Source organism: Thalassophryne amazonica, chromosome 8, assembly GCF_902500255.1.
Source record: "Thalassophryne amazonica chromosome 8, fThaAma1.1, whole genome shotgun sequence".
Taxonomy (NCBI): domain Eukaryota; kingdom Metazoa; phylum Chordata; class Actinopteri; order Batrachoidiformes; family Batrachoididae; genus Thalassophryne; species Thalassophryne amazonica.
Window position 1 is genome coordinate 48,779,889 of NC_047110.1, and position 25,766 is coordinate 48,805,654.

The 25,766-nt window shown below is 45.8% G+C and overlaps 2 protein-coding genes across 3 annotated transcripts in view; both read left to right on the forward strand.

Annotated features, from left to right (window-relative positions):
* taf3 (TAF3 RNA polymerase II, TATA box binding protein (TBP)-associated facto) lies at positions 1-25,746 on the forward strand. Of its 2 annotated transcripts, none has more exons than XM_034176152.1 (7): positions 1-387; positions 5,159-5,401; positions 8,537-10,329; positions 10,411-10,493; positions 17,747-18,017; positions 21,045-21,151; positions 24,739-25,746. In XM_034176152.1, exons 1-7 carry the CDS (start codon positions 222-224, stop codon positions 24,851-24,853), a joined length of 2,778 nt encoding a protein of 925 aa, XP_034032043.1. In that variant the 5' UTR covers positions 1-221; the 3' UTR covers positions 24,854-25,746. The 2 variants fall into 2 exon arrangements, with proteins under 2 accessions (XP_034032043.1, XP_034032044.1); XM_034176153.1 differs by having other exon boundaries at positions 8,540-10,329.
* Positions 24,093-25,766, forward strand: part of LOC117515548 (CUGBP Elav-like family member 2) — a 91,876-nt gene continuing 90,202 nt past the window's right edge. Inside the window, exon 1 of the mRNA XM_034176158.1 lies at positions 24,093-24,104. The gene's annotated coding sequence lies outside the window, so the exon portion shown is untranslated. The remainder of the gene's footprint in view (positions 24,105-25,766) is intronic.

Here is a 25,766-nt window from a genome sequence, read left to right on the forward strand (position 1 = left end):
TTAAAAAAAATAGGATGGGCCTAATTGCTAGAATCAAGATGGCGACTCTGGCAAATGCGCTAATGTATTTTCTGAAGTAAAGGTTGAAGATTAACTTTCTAGAGCGAACATTTGTCGTGCGTTTTGTCAAGCCTGTGGCGGGTTGGTGAAGAATGAAGAGCGGAGGCATGTTTTGGGAGCGGTACTGAGCAGGACTTTGGCCGTGAGGAAGAGTGAGCGCTATGTGTGAGAGCTATGCCCGCTCGCTGCTGCGGGTGTCGGTGGCGCAGATCTGTCAGGCTTTGGGCTGGGACGCCGTCCAGCTCACTGCCTGCGACCTGCTGGCCGACGTGCTGCACCGATATGTCCAGGAGTTAGCCAAACTGTGCCACCGCTACTCCGAGCTCTGTAAGTGTCCGCCACAGCCGCCCCAAATACATCACGTTGGGTTGGTGTTCATTGGTAGTGTTGACTGTCGCCCCCTAGCGCATAGAAATATGTTTTATTATTGTTATTCTGCCAGCAGACGTCCGTGTTGGAACTTTTTTTTAGTGATCGCTCGGGTCTGTTGACTTTAACTCAAAAACCGATTGACAGCCTTCGGTTGAATTTTTGTGTCGAAATTATCTTTGTGATCGGGTAGATTCGATTCAGCTTTGAAAGAGTTTTTGTGTTTGTGAATATTTTTGTGTTCAAGAAGTATGTCACACAGCTCCAGCATATGCTGGATAGCAAATTTTGGCCAAATATATTACGATGTTAGAGACTTACCATTTTGTTTTTTGCTGTTTTATTTGACAATTCTGTTTGATAAACATGAATATAACCTGTATGACGTGTCAATGTGTGTGTCAACAAATTTTACGCTGGATGCCTTTCCTGAGCAACTCCAGTTTTACCCAGAGAAACACACAGCCCCTGGTATTCCAAAGCGGTCTCCCATCCAAGTACTTCGCTCCTGATAACTGACAGGATCAGGCTTATACAGCGCAAACTGGCTGCTTATGTGTCAGTGTGTACATATAAAAGATTTAATTTTCAGTATCTTTGACTGTTACTATGGTGTTTACACTTTGTTCCACTTTTTCGTTTTGGGACAAAAGGTTAATGTGTTAAGGACAGCTTTGAAATTTTGATGTAATACTTAATTTAACTGTATTCTATATGGAAAAACCATGATTTCTTCCTTTTAAAAACGTTAGGGTTTTAAGCTCAGCCTCCTTTATGATGTCACAGACATGACTCAACATACAAGGCTTAAACCTCCTCTGTTGTCAAAATCATTATTAACTGAGTGAAAGTACACTTTCTGAAGTGCACCTTCTAGTTACAGCTGTGATTGTTATGCATAATGTGACAGTTGATCACATACTTGTATTTACCTAAAGATAACCTTTCGCTCTAAGTTGTTGAGTATTCTGTCTGTCAGGATATCTCTCTGTATGTGTAGCACCATGACTAACTCAGCCACATGGGGTGTGCAGCCAGTACATTCTGAGTGCCGGTCCCAAGCCCGGATAAATGAGGAGGGTTGCGTCAGGAAGGGCATCCGGCGTAAAAAAAGCCAACCGAACTATGCAGACTCAGAATCGAATTCCCATACCGGATCGGTCGCGGCCCGGGTTAACAACGTCCGCCACCGGTGCTATTGCCCAACAGGGTGCCGGTGGAAATTGGGCTACTGCTGGGCGAAGACGACAAAGAAGAGGAGGAAAACGTTGCCACGAACAGCGGGAGAAGAAGAAAACTAGAAGGGTGGAAATGAGAGTGGGGACTTTGAATGTTGGTAGTATGACTGGTAAAGGGAGAGAGCTGGCTGATATGATGGAGAGGAGAAAGGTAGACATATTGTGTGTGCAAGAGACCAAGTGGAAGGGAAGTAAGAGCAGGAGCATCGGCGGTGGGTACAAGTTGTTGTACCATGGTGAGGACAGGAAGAGAAATGGTGTTGGGGTCATTTTAAAGGAAGAGTATGTTAAAAGTGTGTTGGAGGTTAAGCGAGTGTCTGACAGGGTGATGAGTGTGAAGTTGGAAATTGAAGGGGTGATGATGAATATCATCAGTGCATATGCCCCACAGGTTGGTTGTGAGATGAAGGAGAAAGATGATTTCTGGAGTGTGTTAGATGAGGTGGTGGAGAGTGTGCCCAAGCATGAAAGAGTGGTGATAGGAGCAGACTTCAATGGGCATGTTGGTGAAGGGAACAGAGGTGATGAGGAAGTAATGGGTAGATATGGTATCAAGGATAGGAATGGGGAAGGACAGATGGTAGTTGATTTTGCGAAAAGGATGGAAATGGCTGTGGTGAATACCTACTTTAAGAAAAGGGAGGAGCACAGGGTAACATATAAGAGTGGAGGAAGGTGCACACAGGTGGACTACATTCTTTATAGGAGATGCAAGCTAAAAGAAATCACAGACTGTAAGGTGGTAGCAGGAGAGAGTGTCACTAGACAGCACAGGATGGTTGTTTGTAGGATGACTTTAGAGGTAAAGAAGAAGAAGAGAATGAGAGCTCAACAAAGGATCAGATGGTGGAAGCTGAAGGAGGAAGACTGTTGTGTGAAATTTAGCGAGCAGGTGAGAGAAGCACTGGTTGGAGGGGAAGCAATTTTGGACAACTGGAAAAGTACTGCAGATGTGGTGAGGGAGACAGCTAGGACAGTACTGAGTATGACATCTGGACAGTGGAAAGAAGACAAGGAGACTTGGTGGTGGAATGAAGAGGTCCAGGAAAGCATAAGGAGAAAGAGGTTGGCGAAAAAGTTTTGGGATAGTCGGAGAGATGAAGAAAGTAGACAGGAGTACAAGGAGATGCGGCGTAAGGCGAAAAGAGAAGTGGCAAAAGCAAAGGAAAAGGCATATTGCGAGCTGTACAAGAAGTTGAATAGTAAGGAAGGCGAAAAGGACTTGTACCAATTGGCCAGACAAAGGGACAGAGCTGGAAAGGATGTGCAGCAGGTTAGGGTGGTAAAAGATGCACATGGTAATGTGCTGACAAGTGAGGAGTGTGTGCTGAGAAGGTGGAGGGAATATTTTGAAGAGTTGATGAATAAAGAAAATGAGCGAGAGAAAAGGCTGGATGATGTGGTGAGAGTAAATCAGGAAGTACAAGAGATTAGCAAGGAAGAAGTGAGGGCTGCTATGAAGAGGATGAAGAGTGGAAAGGCAGTCGGTCCAGATGACATTCCAGTGGAGGCATGGAAATGTCTAGGAGAGATGGCAGTAGAGTTTCTAACCAGATTGTTTAATAAAATCTTGGAAAGTGAGAGGATGCCTGAGGAGTGGAGAAGAAGTGTGCTGGTTCCTATTTTCAAGAACAAGGGTGATGTGCAGAGCTGCAGTAACTACAGAGGCATAAAGCTGATCAGCCACAGCATGAAGTTATGGGAAAGAGTAGTAGAAGCTAGGCTTAGAAAACAGGTGAAGATCTGTGAGCAGCAATATGGTTTCATGCCGAGAAAGAGCACTACAGATGCAATGTTTGCTCTGAGAATACTGTTGGAAAAGTACAGAGAAGGACAGAAAGAGTTACATTGTGTGTTTGTGGACTTAGAAAAAGCTTATGATAGGGTGCCAAGAGAAGAGTTGTGGTATTGTATGAGGAAGTCTGGAGTGGCAGAGAAGTATGTTAGGGTAGTGCTGGACATGTACAAGAATAGTGTGACAGCGGTGAGATGCGCAGTCGGAATGACAGACTCATTCAAGGTGGAGGTGGGATTACACCAAGGATCAGCTCTGAGTCCTTTCTTGTTTGCAGTGGTGATGGACAGGTTAACGGATGAGATCAGACAGGAGTCCCCATGGACTATGATGTTTGCAGATGACATTGTGATCTGTAGTGAGAGTAGAGAGCAAGTTGAGTCTAGTCTGGAGAAGTGGAGATATGCTTTGGAGAGAAGGGGAATGAAAGTCAGTAGAAGCAAGACTGAGTACATGTGTGTGAATGAGAGGGAGCCCAGTGGAATAGTGCAGTTACAAGGAGTAGAAGTGGTGAAAGTAGATTAGTTTAAATATTTGGGGTCAACTGTTCAAAGTAATGGAGAGTGTGGTAGAGAGGTGAAGAAGAGAGTGCAGGCAGGGTGGAGTGGGTGGAGAAAGGTGGCAGGAGTGATTTGTGACCGAAGAATATCAGCAAGAGTGAAGGGGAAAGTTTACAAAACAGTAGTGAGACCAGCTATGTTGTATGGTTTAGAGACAGTGGCACTAACAAAAAGACAGGAGGCAGAGCTGGAGGTGGCAGAGCTGAAGATGTTGAGATTCTCTTTGGGAGTGACAAGAATGGACAAGATTAGGAATGAACATATCAGAGGGACAGCTCAGGTGGGACGGTTTGGAGACAAAGTCAGAGAGGCGAGATTGAGATGGTTTGGACATGTGCAGAGGAGGGACCCAGGGTATATAGGGAGAAGGATGCTGAGGATGGAGCCACCAGGCAGGAGGAGAAGAGGGAGACCAAAGAGGAGGTTCATGGATGTGCTGAGAGAGGACATGCAGGTGGTTGGTGTGACAGAGGAAGATACAGAGGACAGGGTGAGATGGAAACGATTGATCTGCTGTGGCGACCCCTAACGGGAACAGCCGAAAGACAAAGAAGAAGATGTGTAGCACCATGACTGCAAAAATAGATACAACTGCATAATGTAATCCACGTTATGTCAAAAATTCCAACTTTATAAAACAGAATTATTCTTATAATAATAATTTACCCTGTCCCAGTGTTTAATTTTTGAAGCAAGTTTGTGTTGCTGTGTTGTTATATTGTTACTGTTAATAATATTTTGGCTCCTCTGTAAATTAAGTAGACAAAGGATGATAAACCATTTTTATAGATATAATTCAGTCACATACCTTCACAATAGCACAGCATCATCAAAATGTGTCATAGTTTAATCAGCATTCAGTTAACATAATCAGAGGGCTGTTATTCTATTTCTTTACAATGTACAGGTGTTATGCTGTATAGGTATTCCTATTTTTCTGGTCTTTGTGGTGGATGTTGTGTATAATGAATAGATGGTGTTACAGAAGGAAAAACATCAATTAATTTGACTTTTTTCTTTCTATATTGTTGATTTGTAATGGGAACTATGATATTTCTTAACTGTAGGAAACTTCCACAGAATGCCAATGTTTGACTTATTGAAATGCTTGGTTTGTTCTTTGCCCCTTTTTTCAGATGGAAGGACAGATCCAGTCTTGGATGATGTCAGCCAGGCTTTCAGGATACTCGGAGTGAGTCTGAGTGAACTTGAGGATTATGTCCACAACCTGGAGCCCGTGGCCTTCTCCCATCAAATACCACTTTTTCCTGTTAGCAAAAATAACGTCTTGCAGTTTCCTCAACCTGAGGTCCGAGATACAGAGGAAAGGAAGGATTACATTCCAGATTACATGCCACCCCTTGTTTCCTTACAGGAAGGTGAGTGTTTACAGTATAACAGACATACGTACCTCTCACTATTTCTCATAGGTTAAAGGTATTGCGGTACTTCTTGAGATGTAAGGAAAAATGATGCAGGAATTTGCAGATGGTGGTTGTGTCAGAGCAAGTGATCCTGTGGTATAGGAGTTAAGTTTCCATCTTAAAGACCAGTGTTTGGTTCCAAATCTGTCACCTTGAAGATACCTGACTGTACAGGTGTATCTCAAAAGATTGAACTATTGTGAAAAAAAAGTTCAATATTGTTTGTAAGTAATTTTCATTTTAGTCTTCAGTTTCTACAGCTTTAAAAATAGGGTGGAAAATGTATCTCAAAGTATTAGAATATTTAATTTCAAGTTTGAGTGCCTCACTATTTTTTGCCATATGAATACCATGGATTTTGGAGTCTGGTTCAGTACACCAGCCACAGTCATGGGGAAGACTGCTGACCTGACAATTGACCAGAAGGCACACATTGACAGCCTCCACAAGGAGGGTAATCCATGGAAGGTCAGTGCTGAAAGGGCTGGCTGATCACAGAGCGTTGTATCAAAGCATATTCATGGAAAGTTGACTAGAAGGGAAAAGGTGTGGTAGGAAAAGATGAACAAGCAACAGGGATGACTGCATGCAGGATGCAATCAGTGCATCAAGAGTCACCATACACAGACGTGTCCAGAAAATGGGCTACAAATATCACATTCCTTGTGTCAAACCACTCCTCACCCAGAGATGGTGACAGAAGCGTCTTACGTGGGCTTAGGAGAAAAAGAACTGGACTGTTGCTCAATGGTGCAAAATCCTCTTTTTCAGATGAAAGTTAAATTTGCATTTCATTTGGAACATAAGGTCCCAGAATCTGGAGGAAGACTGGAGATGGCTCTTGAAGTGACTTGAAATCCAGTGTGAAGTTTCTAGAGTCTGTGATGATATGGGGTGCCATGCCATCTGCTGCTGTTAGTCCATTATTTTATTGATGCAGCCATCTACTAGGAGATTCTAGCCCTTTATGCTTCCATCTGCTGACAAGCTTGATGGAGATGCTGATTTCCTTTTCCAGCAAAATGTGGCACCTGCCCACAGTGCCCAAACTACTTATAGCTGGTTTGATGAGCATGGTATTACTGTACTTGACTGGTCCCATGGACAATACCTCATAGATTCTGTATAGGTATTGTCAAGAGGAAGATGCCAAACACCAGATGCAACACTACAGACAAGCTGAAGGCTGCCATTAGAGCAACCTGGGCCTCCATAACACCTCAGCAGGGCCACAGGATAATTCTCTCCATGCTACAGTCCATTGATGCAGTAATTCATTGGTTGAGCTAGGATTAATAAATAGAATAGTTCTGACTGTGTTGAATGCTTAGTCTCCAAAGTAAAGGTCAAACAAGGTCAAGGTCCATTGGATTCTATGACATGTGACATAAGTTACCCAGTAACATGATAACTAAGCGTGACAGATGGTGCAAACTATTTCTTTTTAAAACCCTATTAACTCAACCAATAGTTTGCATCACTTTTTACCAAAATTGGAGCAACTTTAACTTTTGACCCTTGTACAATCTGAAATTGACGTTTGTCATTCTTTTTGCTGGTTTTACCACATAAATCCATAACATTCAGTCATAGATAGTTTAAACTATACCTTTTTGGAATCCATGATCAGACAAATAATGTGGTATATGTTTCAACATGATTGGACCATTTTTCAATTTTCACTTCAGTAAATGACTAATTTTTACCTTTGAAAAATTGTCAAGGTCAGTTCTGTTAGAAGTGGCCTTTTATAAGCTAAATTAGATGTGATCAAGAGTTGCAAAATCTGTAATGTGGATCAGGTCTGGATCAAACTCTGTCTGTCAATAAAGGATACCATCCTACATAATGCTCTTCAATATGAAAGAAATTCAATCTTTTTTGAGTTACAAATTTTTTGAAAATTTGTTCAATGTTAAAGAATAGGGACTGTTCCAGTTTTCCAAGATTTTTCAGGACTTTGACCTATGACCTTAAAAAAATTGAATCAATTCTTGCCTATCAGAATATGAATCCTCTGTTTTAAAAAATGGCATAACGATATATGAAAAATTGTGGGTTACAGGCTTTTCACAAACAAACAACAAACACATGGGTGAAAACATAACCTCCCACCTTTGTTGGCAGAGGTAAAGAGCAATGGAAACAGGATTCAGCTGATCTCAATTTTGAGCTTCATGACAAAGGCTGTGAACATTTATGTTCATGTGATTTCTAAGTTGTTGTTTTTTTATTTAATTTGCAGTAATGTCAACAACAAAACGTTTTCACATTGTCATTATGGGCACTTGAGTGTAAAAACAATTTTGAGGGAAACAAGGAATTTCATCCATTTTGGAATAAGGCTGTAACATAACAAAATGGAAAAAGTGTGAATACTTTCCAGATGCACTGTAAGCTGCACCACTACATCAAAAATCAATCTTTTAATGGCACTATTTCATCATTGTGGTGCCTTTTCAGGGAGCCAATGAGATGGAACAATCCCTGTTACATTCACAGAAGGGGAAGCTTGGTTTTGTGTGTGTGTGTGTGTGTGTGTGTGTGTGTGTGTGTGTGTGTGTGTGTGTGTGTGTGTGTGTGTGTGTGTGTGTGTGTGTGTGTGTGTGTGTGTGTGTGTGTGTGTGTGTGTGTCTGCCTGTTGTCAGCTAATTTGTCACAGAATTTATCACAGTCAAAACAGAAAGCTTATCTGTGACAGTAGGTTGAACAGATGCAATATTACTGAGAGTGAATGCTTTTATCGCAGTTGGTTTTACAAACTAGTTGTTCACTGTTTGTTGTTGTCAATCAAATAAGTATTAATTATAGTAAAAAAAAAATTCAATCAGTGTGGCAAACATGGTTGTATTTATTGCCATATCACAGAGCCTTCAATGCTTATGCATTAATCAGCACTGAGGTGTGTGAAATCACATGCTTTATATGTTTGCCCAAAATGGCTTTCCTTTCTGTAATGCTTTGAATTACAGAAGTGTCACTGTCAGTCCAGTTTCAACTGTATCCATGGAAAATGGGTGTTATGTTATTCACAGGAAATGAAGAGAAAACTAGACTAAACCTTTGCTTTGTCTCTTTATTTCTGTCAAGAAGAGGAAGAAGTTTTGGCTGATATGGGCACCTCAGCTGAAGCCATGCAGGTAGCACTGGAAGAAGATGAAGAGGAACTGGAGGAAGAAGAGACTGTCAACGATGAGAATCACCCACTAAAGAGGCATCTGGACAGTCCTGATGCAGCTTTAGGCATGATGCCTACCTCAAAGAGACCACGTTTGTACCCTGGCCTCAGCCCAGAATGGGGGATTGAGCCTAGGGAGCCCCTTACTTCTCTCAACCCACAACGTGTTCCTCCGGGCATACTGCCTTCACATGAAAGCCTTGTCCCCATGTCTCCTGAAACACCTCCTGGAGCCCTGCCCTCCTTCAGACCTCAGCCAGTAACATCAAAACATTCTGACCAAAAGTCTCAAACCACTCAAGGAAGGAAGCCAAAAGTTACATCCCCAGTCACACCACGAACTAAGACTCCTAAAGGAGTTATTCCTGTTCCACCAACTGGAAGTCCAATCCAGTCTCCAAAATCATCAAAGGAAAGGAAGAAATCTCCTGCCAGGACAAAGAGTCCTAAAAGCCCCAAGAGCCCAAAAATTGATTTGGGCAAAGCATCTCTAAGCAGGACAGATGGCTTGCATAAGCTACCCTTGTCAGCTTTGAGTGAGAGGATGGGTAAGGAGAACATCCGGATGCACCAGAACATGGAAGACCTGGAGTTGGCTGGGGGCCCCTTCAGGAAAGTAGAGCCTGACAATACAGCAATTGATGACTCCATTGACGCTGTGATTGCTAGAGCATGTGCTGAGCGGGAGCCAGATCCTTTTGCTTTCTCCTCAGGTTCTGATACTGATAGCAATGGATTCTCTAGCCCCCGGAGACTGACCATTATGGAGCCATCTATACCAAGGGTCCAAAATGTTGCCAATAATTTAATAAAAGACACATCAACACCACTTCATATGAATGCAGGTCCTGGGAACTGGACTCTGGATGATTCAATCAATGAGGTGATCCGTAAGGTTAATCAAGGAGGTCCATCTGTTCCCTTCGAAATCAAAGGAGCCTATGTTTCCTCAGGGTCAGCATCACCACCTACTCCAGAACCACTCCTCAAGGTCTTTGAAGAAAAGAACAAGATTGTGACACCAGTAGAAGTGAAGAAAAAGGTCAAGAAAGAGCTCAAAACTAAAATGAAGAAGAAGGAAAAAGACAAGCCAAAAGACAAAGATCGTGAAAAGGACAAGGGTAAGCTTAAAGAAAAGAATAAAGAAAAAAACAAGGAGAAGAACAAGGATTCTAACAAAGACATCAAGATGCCCTGGAAAGAGCTTGGAGGGTTGGATGATGTTCACATTGGTCACAGAGACTTCACACTGCCTGAGGGCTCCATCAAGACGAAGGCCAGAGATGGTGATGGACCTAAAAAGGAGAAGGACAAACACAAAGACAAAAAGAAAGACAAGGAAAAAAGTAAGAAGGACAAAGATAAAAAAGACAAAAGCAAAGACAAGGGAAAAGACGATAAGCAGAAACAGCCTGCCCTTGCTCCTTTCGCTCTTGGTGACGTTCCTCCGCTGTTCAGCCCCTCTGCCTGCTTACGTTTGCCCTCTATGCTTCCTCCTCTGGCTCCAATTCTTCAGGACAAAGACACCAAGGGCAAAGAGAAGGATAAGAAGAAAGATAAGAAGGAAAAGAAGAAAAAGAAAGACAAGGAAAAAGAACGGGATAAGGCCAAAGAAAAGGAGCGGGAGAAGGAAGAAAAGAAGAAGGAAAAAGAAAAAGAAAAGCGTGAAAAGGAGAAAGAAAAAGAGAGAATTCGCTTGGAAAAGGTAAGTCACCCTCTGTGTGGTCATTTTGTTGTTTTATTGTGCCACAGAAAATGTCTGTATCTTATTGACCCGTTTGTCCAGGTGAAAGTGGACACCCCAGCAGCTCTGCCATCTCCAGTCATCCCCAGACTGACTCTCAGAGTGGGAGCTGGTCAGGACAAAATGTAAGTATTGAATATATATTTTGTTCTACAATTCTGGTCATAGGCTCCAGTCCCCTCGTGACCCTTAATTGGAGTTAGCGGGTACAGTAAATGAATGGATGGAATTCTGGTCAAACTGCTTGTAGCACTGGGTGATGTCAACTTAATTAGAAAATTGTGACGTCTACAGTATCTCATCATGGCGGACAATGAAATTGGGTGGGGGGGGGGGGGTTTGTCTACTCATAAATGAAATGATTAACATATATTTACTATTACAAATGTATTAATTTGTAGTAACAGCACATGTCAGCTGATTTAACTCCCTCCCCACCAGCGCGTCTCCAGGGAACTCTTCTTAGGGCCCTGTCACACCTTGACCATTTAGCCAGCATATGCTGACGTGTGAAAAATGTGCTGAATTTGATGGATACATCAAATAAGTTATGCAGCTGTCACAGCATGATGATTTAGCCTGCGTATGCTGACAGCCCCGTTTCCACCGAGTGGTTCAGGTCAGTCTTGCACGGTATGGTATGGGTCAGAACAGTTAAATCTGGCTTGGTTTGCGTTTCCACTGCCAGCAGAACCCTTTTCTTTGGCAGGCAGAGCATGTAAATATTGACAAGCACATCATCGAGCTTGCGTACGCTGTCGCACAGCCTCTCTCCTCCGCATGGAGGCCAAACAGAGTAATTTAGCTTTTTTTTATTACATCCGCCAAGGACGTAATAAAATGATCACCATTTATTTATTTGTTTATTTTACTGTATAAAATATACAAATATAATATATGTTGTGAAAGTGTAGGTACACGGACCCACAACAGGGGGCGCAAATGAACGGACAATGGAGAAGGTAAATAACAAGGTTTTACTGTTGTGAAACGTGCACAACCAATACAACAATTGACAATTTGGGGTTAAGCCGAATTCCACAGGTGTCGTGTGGGCAGGCTCGAAGGTAGGAGACGTCCGTCCAAGTCGAACCGGAACTACCCAGATTTCCTCTGCCACCGAACCCTGGAAGTACTGGAACCGCCAAGTCCCGAATTCCCAGGTGGCCACTGCCTCCGCTCGTCGGATCCGGTACTGCTGGCAAGAGAACAAACACACAGGTGTGGATGCGGCTGCACCCAGTAACACAGAGAGGGGAGAAGCCGTCTCCACCTCACGTCACAATACTGCAGGAAGGTGAGTACTTATCTGAAGCAACGGCTTTGAGTAGACAGCTGTCCTGCAATGCTCAACAAGAAAGGCAATATAATACAGCAGAGAATCGTTACCTCTATCTTAAGGCGATATCTCGGCACTGAGGTGGAGACGCCGTCCTGGTGATATACCTCCGTGCTGAGTGGAGTCAGCTGTGTCCAGTGATGGGTGACAGCTGTCACCCTGGCTGCTCTTGTAAGGCGGCAGCGCCCTCTGGTGCCTGGAGCCCGCACTCCAGGCAGGGCGCCCTCTGGTGGTGGTAGGCCAGCAGTACCTCCTCTTCAGCGGCCCACACAACAGGACCCCCCCCTCAACGGGCGCCTCCTGGCGCACGACCGGGCTTGTCCGGATGGCGACGGTAGAAGTCGGCCAGGAGGGCCGGGTCCAGGATGAAGCCCTTCTTCACCCAGGAGCGTTCTTCGGGGCCGTACCCCTCCCAGTCCACCAGGTACTGAAAACCCCGGCCCATTCGACGGACGTCGAGGAGCCGGCGCACGGTCCAAGCCGGTTCCCCGTCGATGATCCGGGCAGGAGGTGGTGCCGGACCCGGGGTGCAGAGGGGTGAGGTGTGATGGGGTTTTATCCGGGAGCCGGAGCCTCACTGCGGCGGGATTGATGACTTTGAGAATTTTGAAGGGACCGATGCATCGTTCTTGGAGTTTTGGGGAGTCCACTTGAAGGGGAATGTCCTTGGTGGACAACCACACGTCCTGCCCAGGACGATACTTGGGGGCCGGGGCCCGCCGCCGGTCTGCATGTTTCTTCGCCCTCGTCCGGGCCTTCAATAAAGCAGAGCGGGCGGCACGCCTCACCCGACGGCACTTCCGTAGGTGGGCCTGGACCGAGGGCACACCGACCTCTCCCTCAACCACCGGAAACAAGGGGGGCTGATACCCCAAGCACACCTCAAACGGGGAGAGGCCGGTGGCTGATGACACTTGACTGTTGTGGGCGTACTCGATCCAGGCCAGGTGGGTACTCCAGGCCGTCGGGTGCGCGGCTGTCACACAGCGTAGTGTCTGCTCCAGTTCCTGGTTGGCCCGCTCTGCTTGCCCGTTGGTCTGGGGGTGATACCCGGACGAGAGGCTGACCGTGGCCCCCAGTTCCCGGCAGAAGCTCCTCCAAACGTGTGAGGTAAACTGGGGACCGCGATCAGAGACGATGTCTGATGGTATCCCATGCAGACGGACGATGTGGTGGACCAGGAGGTCCGCTGTCTCCTGGGCCGTTGGTAGCTTCGGGAGGGCCACGAAGTGGGCCGCCTTGGAGAAACGGTCCACTATCGTGAAGACGACGGTGTTTCCCTGGGACGGCGGGAGACCCGTGACAAAGTCCAGGCCGATGTGGGACCAGGGGCGATGAGGCACGGGCAGCGGCTGTAGCAGCCCTGAGGTCTTTCGATGGTCGGCCTTGCCCCTGGCGCAGGTGGTACAGGCCTGGACGTAGTCCCGGACGTCGGCCTCCAGGGACGCCCACCAGAAGCGCTGCCGGACGACTGCCACGGTCCTTTGCACCCCAGGGTGACAGGAGAGCCTAGAACCGTGACAGAAGTCCAGAACTGCAGCCCTGGCCTCTGGTGGGACGTAGAGTTTGTTCTTTGGTCCGGTGCCGGGGTCCGGGTCACGGGTCAGGGCCTCCCGGACGGTCTTCTCCACGTCCCAGGTGAGGGCGGCCACGATAGCGGACTCCGGGATGATGGGATCCGGGGGATCCGATGGTTCCGTTTTGACTTCGTCTTCGTGTACCCGGGACAATGCATCCGATCTTTGATTCTTGGTCCCGGGACGGTAGGTAATCCGGAAGTCAAAACGGCCAAAGAACAGTGACCAGCGGGCTTGCCTGGGGTTCAGCCGCTTAGCGGTCCTGATGTACTCCAGGTTCCGATAGTCAGTGAAAACCGTGAATGGCACGGCTGTTCCCTCCAACAGATGTCTCCACTCTTCGAGGGCCTCTTTCACCGCAAGGAGTTCTCGATTGCCGACGTCATAGTTCCGTTCGGCGGGGGTCAACCTGCGGGAAAAATAGGCACACGGGTGAAGGACCTTATCGGTCTTCCCGCTCTGGGAGAGCACCGCTCCTATCCCTGAGTCCGAGGCGTCCACTTCAACCACTAACTGGCGGCTAGGATCGGGCTGCACCAGAACTGGTGCAGACGAGAAGCGCCGTTTCAACTCCTTGAACGCGGCTTCGCACCGATCCGACCAGGTGAAGGGGACTTTTGGTGAGGTCAGGGCTGTCAGGGGGCTAACTACCTGACTGTAGCCCTTAATGAACCTCCTATAGAAATTTGCAAAGCCGAGGAACTGTTGCAGCTTCCTACGGCTTGTGGGTTGGGGCCAATCTCTCACCGCCGCAACCTTGGCTGGATCAGGGGCGACGGAGTTAGAGGAGATGATGAACCCCAAGAAGGACAAAGAAGTGCGGTGGAACTCACACTTCTCGCCCTTCACAAACAGGCGGTTCTCCAACAACCGCTGTAGGACCTGCCGGACATGCCGGACATGAGTCTCAGGATCCGGGGAAAAGATGAGTATATCGTCTAGATACACGAAGACGAACCGGTGCAGGAAGTCCCGCAAGACATCGTTTACCAACGCTTGGAAAGTCGCGGGAGCATTAGTGAGACCGAACGGCATGACCAGGTACTCAAAATGACCTAACGGGGTGTTAAATGCCGTCTTCCATTCGTCTCCCTTCCGGATCCGAACCAAATGATACGCATTCCTAAGATCAAGCTTGGTGAAGATTCTGGCTCCATGCAAGGGGATGAACACCGAATCCAACAAGGGCAACGGGTATCGGTTGCGAACCGTGATTTCGTTCAACCCCCTGTAATCAATGCATGGACGAAGCCCGCCATCTTTTTTACCCACAAAAAAGAAACCAGCACCCATCGGAGAGGTGGAATTCCGGATCAACCCGGCAGCTAATGAGTCCCGGATGTAGGTCTCCATTGATTCGCGTTCCGGCCGTGAGAGGTTGTACAGCCTACTGGACGGGAACTCACTGCCTGGAACCAAATCAATGGCACAATCATACGGGCGGTGGGGAGGAAGCGTGAGAGCCAGATCCTTGCTGAACACGTCCGCGAGGTCATGGTACTCCGCCGGCACCGCCTTCAGATTGGGCGGGACTCGGACCTCCTCCTTAGCGTGGGAGCCGGGAGGAACCGAGGAACCTAGACACTCCCGATGGCAGGTCTCGCTCCACTGTACCACTACCCCGGACGGCCAATCGATCCGGGGATTGTGCTTTAGCATCCAGGGAAAACCCAGAACCACACGGGAGGTGGCCTGAGTCACAAAGAACTCGATCACCTCCCGGTGGTTACCTGACACCACCAGAGTTACTGGAGGTGTCTTATGCGTGATCGGTGGGAGTAGGGAGCCATCTAGTGCCTGAACCTGTACAGGCGAGGTAAGAGCCACCAGAGGGAGCCCTATCTCCCTGGCCCATCTACTGTCTAGCAGATTCCCCTCAGAGCCCGTGTCCACCAGTGCTGGGGCCTTCAGGGTTGAATCCTCATACAGGATCGTGACTGGGAGTCGTGTGGCAATGTGGGTGTGTCCCACGTGAATGTTTCGGCCCACCCCTGGCCCAGTCTCTAAGGGCGGGTCGTTGGAGTTTAACCGCTCGGGGCAGTCGCTTGTAAGATGCTCACTCGAGCCACAAACAAAACAAGCTCCGTAGGCCCGCCTCCTTTGTGCTCCAGGTGCCCTAAATGTTGCCCTGCTCGTGTCCATAGCTTCGTCAGCAGGGGGAGCCGTAGGCGCACGGAGCGCAGGAACAGAGGAGCGTGGGGAGGGCGGAGCTCGGTCGGAACCGGAAGAGAGAGGGACGACGCGTGCCTGGCCACGCCCTTCGCCTCGTTCCCGACGGCGTTCTTCTAGCCGGTTGTCGAGTCGTATGACTAGGTCGATGAGCCCATCTAAGTCCCGTGGTTCGTCCTTCGCCACCAGGTGCTCTTTTAGGACCAGTGACAGTCCGTTTACAAAGGCGGCGCGGAGGGCAGTGCTATTCCAGCCGGATCTCGCCGCCGCAATGCGGAAGGCGACTGCATAGGCAGCTGCGCTCCGACGCCCCTGTCTCATTGACAGTAGCACGGTTGAAGCGGTCTCTCCTCTATTGGGATGATCGAACACCGTTCTGAGCTCCCGCACAAACCCATCGTATGTATGAAGGAGCCGTGAGTTCTGCTCCCAGAGCGCTGTAGCCCAAGCGCGTGCCTCCCCGCGAAGCAGGTTTATTACATAAGCTACTTTGCTAGCGTCAGTCGCGTACATCACGGGACGCTGTGTGAAGATGAGCGAACACTGCATCAAAAAATCCGCGCACGTCTCCACACAGCCTCCGTACGGTTCTGGAGGGCTTATGTAAGCTTCTGGGGACGGAGGAAGGGACCGTTGAACGACCAGTGGAACGTCACTATCACGCGCAGGGTCCTCGGGAGGGAGAGCCGCAGCGGCGCCCGGAGGGCGCGCTTCCACTTGTGCGGCGAGAGCCTCCACCCTGCGGTTTAGGAGAACGTGCTGCTCGGTCATTAAATCAATCCGAGTGGTGAAAGCGGTGAGGATCCGCTGCAACTCACCGATTACCCCTCCCGAAGACGCCGACGCGCCCTGTTCTTCCATTGGCCGTTCAACAGCCGGTTGACGCCCCTCGGGATCCATGACGCTGGCCGAGATATCCTGTTGTGAAAGTGTAGGTACACGGACCCACAACAGGGGGCGCAAATGAACGGACAATGGAGAAGGTAAATAACAAGGTTTTACTGTTGTGAAACGTGCACAACCAATACAACAATTGACAATTTGGGGTTAAGCCGAATTCCACAGGTGTCGTGTGGGCAGGCTCGAAGGTAGGAGACGTCCGTCCAAGTCGAACCGGAACCACCCAGATTTCCTCTGCCACCGAACCCTGGAAGTACTGGAACCGCCAAGTCCCGAATTCCCAGGTGGCCACTGCCTCCGCTCGTCGGATCCGGTACTGCTGGCAAGAGAACAAACACACAGGTGTGGATGCGGCTGCACCCAGTAACACAGAGAGGGGAGAAGCCGTCTCCACCTCACGTCACAATACTGCAGGAAGGTGAGTACTTATCTGAAGCAACGGCTTTGAGTAGACAGCTGTCCTGCAATGCTCAACAAGAAAGGCAATATAATACAGCAGAGAATCGTTACCTCTATCTTAAGGCGATATCTCGGCACTGAGGTGGAGACGCCGTCCTGGTGATATACCTCCGTGCTGAGTGGAGTCAGCTGTGTCCAGTGATGGGTGACAGCTGTCACCCTGGCTGCTCTTGTAAGGCGTCAGCGCCCTCTGGTGCCTGGAGCCCGCACTCCAGGCAGGGCGCCCTCTGGTGGTGGTAGGCCAGCAGTACCTCCTCTTCAGCGGCCCACACAACAATATATCAGTGTATGCCAGCATTTTTAATACGGTCAGCATACCCTGGCTAAATTGTCATGGTGTAACAGGGGTGTTAATATTGAATATAATTTTTTTTTTCTGGGCTTGGCAAGAAAACTCTACGCCAAGTTATGGGCTCCTGCAGCCACTGGACCACTGTGGGCCAAGCAGCACGGTAGGAGACATAAAGTCGTGGGCACTCAGAGGGCCCATGTTGCTTTTGCCCATGCATAGCATGTAAGGGCTGCTCCTCTCAGGCACATGAATGCTTCTTTACACCTTGACTTTATACTGCCTGTGTGTGGCATGAAAATTGGACACAAAATTGTGCACTGAGCATTACAGTGTCTTCCCGTGGGACATTTGGACAACGCACACTTGACGCGTGCCCATTTCAGTGCATGCACAGCTCCCTGACTGCCTGATGCAGTCACAGCACAGTGTCTGTATTCTTGTATTATAAAATGATGACTGGTGTTCCAATGGCAAAACAATTATTTTGAGTCACATATTTCACTTGATCAAAACTGTTCTGGATTAAATATCCATATATAAAGTCACAGCCTAACTGCAGGTGGCAGTGACTCCTTCTCTGGACATCTGAAATGTTGTACTGTAGTTTATTCTTACTTGGAAATTTTGTGTGTCGTTCAACAGTGTTATCAGCAAAGTGGTTCAAAACGCAGAGCCAAAAACGCCAGCATCCAAAACCCCTGCTTCTAAGTGTGGACCTGGAAATCGCCCTCGGACACCTCTGCCTCCCCCAGTTCTCTCCCCAGCTGCACCACCTGTGGCACCACCTGCCTCACCCCTTCCACCAGCAGCTGCTGCCCCATCCTTGTTTTCCCCAACCTCTCTGCTCTCCCCAACCACTTCTCTGAAAACACCAGTCCGAAGCGTAGTAACCGAGACCGTCGGTAGCTATGTGGTGAGTTCGCAGTGCCCAGCCTTTTCATGTTTACATGCTTTCATGTTTGATGTGGTGTGTATAACAAATGTAATTAATAGACAAGTTAATCTTTTTGCTGCCTGAGTCATAGTCAAACGTTAGCAAGGAAGCCTCTGAATGCTCTTCTCACCTTTTACTAGCCATGGGCCAGTATGATGACTTTAGGCAAGAATACTGTGGTACATGATATCGCATTGTACGGTGCATCTGGGAAGTATTCACAGCGCTTCACTTTTTCTACATTTTGTTATGTTACAGCCTTATTCCAAAATGGATGAAAATCATTTTTTCTCTTAAAATTCTACGCACAATACCCCATAATGACAATGTGGAAAAGTTTTTTTTGTTTTTTAGATTTTTGCCAATTTATTAAAAAAAAAAACTAAGAAATCACACGTAAATAAGTATTCACAGCCTTTGCCATGAAGCTCAAAATTGAGCTCAGGTGCATCCTGTTTCCACGGATCATCGTTGAGATGTTTTTGCACCTTAGTTGGAGTTCACTTGGGGTAAATTCAGTTGATTGGACATGATTTGGAAAGGCACACACCTGTCTACTTAAAAGATCCCATAGTTGACAGTGCATGTCAACTGTGCACAAACCAAGCATGAAGTCAAAGGAATTGTCTGCAGACCTCCGAGACAGAATTGTCTTGAGGCACACATCTGGGGAAGGGTACAGAAACATTTTTGCTGCTTTGAAGGTCCTAATGAGCACAATGGCCTCCATCATCTGTAAATGGAAGAAGTTCAGATGCACCAGGACTCTTCTTAGAGCTGGCTGCCTGTCTAAGCTCGCGATTGGGGAAGAAGACCCTTAGGCAGAGAGGTGACCAAGAACCCGATGGTCACTCTGTCAGAGCTCCAGCATTCCTCTGTGGAAAGATGAGAACCTTCCAATTAGGCCTGTATGGTAGAGTGGCCACACAGGAGCCACTCCTTAGTAAAAGGCACATGGCAGCCTGCCTGAAGTTTGCCAGAAGGCACCTCAAGGACTGCCAGACCATGAGAAACAAAATTCTCTGGTCTAATGTGATAAAGATTGAAGTCTTTGGTGTGAATGCCAGGTGTCATGTTTGGAGGAAACCAGGCACCATCCCTACAGCGAAGCATGGTGGTGGCAGCATCATGCTGTGGGGATGTTTTTCAGCAGCAGGAACTGGGAGACTAGTCAGGATGGAGGGAAAATCAAATCAAATCAATTTTATTTATATAGTGCCAAATCACAACAAACAGTTGCCCCAAGGCGGAAAGATGAATGCAGCAATGTACAGAGACATCCTGGGTGAAAACCTGCTCCAGAGCACAATTGACTCTTTCTTCAGTAGGACAGTTTCCCTGACCACCGGTGTCCATCATGGTCGGTTCGAGGGTTGCCGCCCCGTGAGGCGCATAAGACCTTCAGGCCACAGCTCCCCGCTGCAGCTTCAACAATGGAAGCTTTGAACATTGCCCATTCTGGTTCAATGTCCCCAACCTCCACAAGGATGCCAGAAAAGCTCCACCAGAGGTGTGAGTTGAAGATCTGTTGAACAGTGGGCTCCTGCAGATGTTCCCGGTTCACCAGCACTATCTCTTTGGGCTTATAAGATCAGTCCAAAGTCCTCCCCCACCCTCCGATCCAACTCACTACCAGATGGTGATCTGACAGCTCTGCCCCTCTCTTCACCCAAGTGTCCAGAACATGTGGCTTCAGATCAGATGTTACGATCACAGAATCCAGTATCATGCACAATTATGAGCACCCTTATGTTTGAACTTGATGTTTGTTATGGACAGTCCGTCACTAGCACAAAAGTCCAATAGCAAACAACTGTTCAGGTTTAGCCCCATACAGGACTCCACTCAGGGACTCCAAGAAGACTGAATTCTCCAAACTGCTCTTTGGTGCAAACGCACAAACAAGTCAGTTTTCCCCCTGCCACCCAAAGGTGCAGGGAGGTGACCCTCTCATCTACCGGGGCAACTCCAAGTAGTGGCGCTCAGCCAGGGACTAGTGAGTATCCCCACAATTGCCCGGTGCCTCACACCCTGGGCAACTCCAAAGAAGAATAAGGTCCAACCTCTATCCAGGAGAGTGATTCCAGAGCCGAGACCCACCAGAGATAATTGGTAGCACTCAATCTCCCGCACAAGCTCCGGCTCCTTCTCACACAGCAAGGTGATGTTCCACTCCCCTGGAGCTAGAATCTGCTGCCCAAATCTGATCCGTCGAGGCCCTCAACTTTCACTGCCACACATAGGGCAGCACACCCAACCCCAGCTGTTCCCCCTGCGGGTGGTGAGCCCACAGGGTGGAGATGAAAAATCAACATTCCCTTTTCAGGCTATGCCCGGCTGGGATCCATGGCAAGCCCAGCCACCAGGCGCTCGCTGACAGGCCGTACATGCAGGCTTGGCTCCAGACGGGGGCCTTGGGCTTCCTCCAGGCCGGGTAACATTTCCTCTTCTTCGTTGTCTGGCCCCTTACCTGAGACCAACCAAGACAAACCTCTCCACCACGATAAGGGACCATCAGCCATTAATGGAGATCACTGCATTAATAAAATAATAATAAAATAAATGTTGCTTTCTCATTTCAAGTAAAATAAGGTTTGTGTTTAAAAACTAAACAAAAATAAAGACCTAAATTCTAGAAATAAAAAAGTGTAGTTTGAGTTTTTGGGCAGTGAAACATTGAATCATGATTCTGGTGGATTGATCATATTGGGCTCTTGTGTCAGTTCGGATTTGAGATGGTATGATTGCTCAAAAGATTTATACTTTTGTCTTGTAGTGGCACTTCACATTGCCACTTTTAATTATGGCAGAGCATGTGAGGCAAACTGGTTTTGAACTCCTCTTTGGGAAGTATGAACGCTGGTTTTCCATTCTGGATTAAAAGCTCTGCTTTCCTCATTTTAGAGGTGTGTTTGGTCAAGGAAATGTTTAAATGTTCTGGATTGTACATAACAGCAATTGACCAGTAAGAAACATGCTTCTCATGCTTTTTTTCTAATTTCCAAGATTCTTGATGAATTGGGAAATCAGATCTGGATTTGCCCTGGATGCAACAAACGCGATGATGGCAGTCCAATGATAGCGTGTGATGACTGTGATGCTTGGTACCATTGGTAGGAGACCTTTTTTCTCTTCCTTTGTCCTATATATTTGTCTATATGTTTTTTTTATTAACCAACTTTATTTACAGTACTTATAAATAGTATTTGCACCCTGGGGCTTTTACACATTGTAATTTCTGGATGCCATTTTGAGATCAAAAGTAATTCAGGTTTTTCTATATTAAAATTTATAAAATTATTATTTTTAAACTCAAGCTGAAAACAAGGCTCTATAACTTGATGTAGATTGAATAAAGAGCTGGAAGCCAAAATGATGAATTGGGTAAGTAATGGCACCCTTTACTATAACACCAGTAAATCATGACTTTTACAGCTAGTTTTCTTAATCAAGTCAGGGGATGTATACATGAACATTTCCAAGTCATTGAATATGTCTTGGACTTTATTTACATCACACAGACACACTCATCTTCAACCGCTTACTCCAATCAAGGGTTTGGGGGGGCTGGAGCCTATCCCAGCAGTCATAGAGCGTGAGGCGGGGTACACCCAGGACAGGACGCCAGTCTGTCGCAGGGCCACAAACAGACAAACAAACACAGACACACCCACTCGCACACCTATCGGCAATTTAAAGATTCCAATCCACCTAATCTGCATGTCTTTGAATGTGGGAGGAAACCGGAGCACCCGGAGGAAACCCACGCAAACACGGGGAGAACATGCAAACTCCACACAGAAAGGCCACAGGCGGGAATTGAACCCATGACCTTCTTGTTGTGAGGCAGCAGTGCTAACCACTAATCCACCGTGCTGCCTCATTTACATCACTTAATAACAAATACAAACAGTATCATACTCTATGGTAAATGTGTCTTATTCTCAAAAACTAGGTGACTGTGCAAGATGGATAGTACTGAGTGAATACACCAGGAGATACACATAACAATTCTGATGGAATTGTAGGCTTCTGTGGGTGTGATTGGAGAGACCATTTGCAGCAACAGAACAATTTAAGTTCAAAGTTATCATGTGTATCTTGGTGGCTTCCCTCACCAGTCTCCTTACTGCATAGTCACCCAGCTTTTAGGAAGTGCGTACACCAGACAAATTTACTATAGAGTACCATCTATATTATAATTGCCAAGTGACCTCTGTGTACGTGTGTGTGTGTATGCGCATGCATGTGTATGGCTTCGATCACGCAAAAACCGGGGAGGGCTGACGTCTGCTGTTTAGTATGCTTATGTATTTTGGGTCAAGGATGAACGCTGTGAAAACAAAGTTGATAGGACAAATATTTTTGGAGAAATTAGCAGTTTTAGCTAACCAGTAAACAATGGACCATGAGAGTTAGGGTTTTGTGGTTTTAAATGTTGTTGCTATGGTTCATGTCAGTTTAACAGTGTTGTTAGTGTTATTGATTTATTGTGATTCTGTAGTTGAACTGGTTTAGTCACTTTAGTTAAGTCTTATGTCGCTCTTGTCATGAGTGAGTTAAGTTTCATGTTGGTACCATGAGTAAAAACTGTAGTGGTTTTAATGTCTTCATAACTCACAAGATCCTCTTCTGGCCTCAGGTGTCTACCGCCTCTACGGCCAGCACCCCACTGCAGTTGGCCACAGCCACTGTCTTTTTTCTCTCTGTCAAATTAAAAGCATCTGCTTACAGAAGCTGTAAGCAGGTCAGTTCTGCTCTATGGCAAGATGCATTATCGTCTTGAAAATGATTTCATCATCCCCAAACATCCTTTCAATTGATGGGATAAGAAAAGTGTCCAAAATATCAATGTAAACTTGTGCATTTATTGATGATGTAATGACAGCCATCTCCCCAGTGCCTTTACCTGACATACAGCCCCATATCATCAATGACTGTGGAAATTTACATGTTCTCTTCAGGCAGTCATCTTTATAAATCTCATTGGAACAGCACCAAACAAAAGTTCCAGCATCATCACCTTGCCCAATGCAGATTCGAGATTCATCACTGAATATGACTTTCATCCAGTCATCCACAGTCCACAATTGCTTTTCCTTAGCCCATTGTAACCTTGTTTTTTTCTGTTTAGGTGTTAATGATGCCTTTCGTTTAGCTTTTCTGTATGTAAATCCCATTTCCTTTAGGCGGTTTCTTACAGTTCGGTCACAGACGTTGACTCCAGTTTCCTCCCATTCGTTCCTCATTTGTTTTGTTGTGCATTTTCGATTTTTGAGACATATTGCTTTAAGTTTTCTGTCTTGACGCTTTGATGTCTTCCTTGGTCTACCAGTATGTTTGCCTTTAACAACCTTCCCATGTTGTTTGTATTTGGTCCAGAGTTTAGACACAGCTGACTGTGAACAACCAAACATCTTTTGCAACATTGCATGATGATTTACCCTCTTTTAAGAGTTTGATAATCCTCTCCTTTGTTTCAATTGGCATCTCTCGTGTTGGAGCCATGATTCATGTCAGTCCACTTGGTGCAACAGCTCTCCAAGGTGTGATCACTCCTTTTTAGATGCAGACTAACGAGCAGATCTGATTTGATGCAGGTGTTAGTTTTTGGGATGAACATTTACAGGGTGATTCCATAATTTATTCCTCAGAATTGAGTGAGTCCATATTTTTTTTCCCTCTGCTTGGTCTAAAAAAGTACCGTTAGTGACTGCCACAATTTTTTTTCCTGATTTCTTATAGTGTTTCTTAAAGCCAGAAAGTTGCCATTTGAAATTACTTTGGTTTTGTGTCATGTCTGTGATCTGCTTTTTTTCTACAAAATTAAACAACTGAATGAACATCGTCCGAGGCCGGTGATTCCATAATTTTTGCCAGGGGTTGAATGCTTCAAAAACAGAACATTGATGGACTAATATGTGTGGAGAAGCTATGGATGTTAGCTAACAACACTGAACAATGGATCTTGGTAACTACTTTCTGGACCCACACGCTATTCCAGCAGAGTGCAATAAGTCATCTTTATGTTAAAAGCGTGACTGTGGTGAGTGATTTATTTAGTGAGTTCAATTTAAGTACATAATATAATTATTCCATTACTAATGCGTATTTCCATTGTGGTCCCTTTTAAAAAATCAAATGATAAAATAAAATAATAATAGTGTGCGTATGATAACAAGAACCTAAACAGTTTATAAATACATTAAGATAGTAAATTTAAAAATGACATAATTAACAGGATATAAAAGGGTTGAATTCCTCTACTAAAAATAGTTGAGGTCTAAGGTTCTAAAAACATTCTGGACTAAAACTCCATTCCAACTCATTATAGATACATTGCTTAATTTATTACCACCCTTGAAAAATGTCAGCTACCTATTATATAAACACTACCCAATCTGGAGCCTGTGGATCCCCACGGGCAACATATTAGTACTATTTAAATTCCTTAATCATGATGTTAAAGAAGCCCGAGTCACAAAATGGGTCTTGGAAATGTTCACAATTCCAAGACCTTTTCTGACTCAGAAATGGTCATGTGTCCATACCCTGACTTGTCTGAAGAAAACTGGTGATTTACTTGTTATACTAAAGGGTGTCATTTCTTATGCAAACCATCACTGCTACTATACTATGTACTATGTATACTATGTACTATAACAAAATATACCAAATAGTCCTTTCTCTCTCTGCACAGGCCTTGTGTTGGAATTCTTGCAGCCCCTCCTGAGGACCAGCCGTGGTTCTGTGTGAAATGTTCCAGCAAGAAAAAGGACAAAAAACACAAAAAAAGGAAACACAAACTGCATTGAAACTATGCATAAAGCACATATTTTGGACTCTTTGGGAGGGGGTGGGGCTTAAAACCATCATTGTGGCACTGGTGTAAAAGAATAATAATTACAAAAAAGTCTACAATTGTGGTTGACATAAGCTTATGATTATTTTTTTTTTCTCAAAATCAGCCACGATGCATTGTGAGTTGGTAAGAAAAAAAAATGCTTTAACCAGCACATACCCATATCCAGCCTTAGTTCTTTATGGGGACTCTGTGGTTTCCCTTAACACTTGTAAATGGTTTGGCTGTTGCTTTTGCAAGTCCGATTTAACACACCATAATGTTAGAGCTCAGCATTGTCACAAGGCAGCAGCAGAGAACAAAAGACATCCGCAGTTCTTATTTCTGTTCCTTTCATGTGGCTCCAAAAGGAATGGCTGATATGGTGAATCCTTCTCCGGTTTCTACACTCATTAAAATCCCCTGTATATAACAACGGCATTGGATGTGTATAAATGTGTAAATATCAATCTCCAAGCCAATTACATTTTGTTCTTAGAACTTCTGACTTGCAAAATCCATTTTCAGATATCTGTTTTTAACTATAATAATTTTCTGTAATTTCTGTACATTTTTTAAATTTAAAGTTTGTATTTTTATTTTCTTTCACATGGGTTTATCCCAGAAGTATACTTTAGCTTTGCTTGTAATGTAATTTTCACTGATATTTCAATATTAAAAGTGAAGTCTGTATATTCACAGGCTTTAAGACTTAAAACTCATAATGAAAAATGCACCTAGATTTTCTGTAAATCACTTTTGTTCAATCCTTATGTTGTATTTAACCCAGACAGACTTATTCTACCCTTCCCCTTTTTTCAGTAACTGTTTGCATTTACTTTATAAAAATAGAGATATTTTAACCAATTTTCAGTTGTTGAATTTTG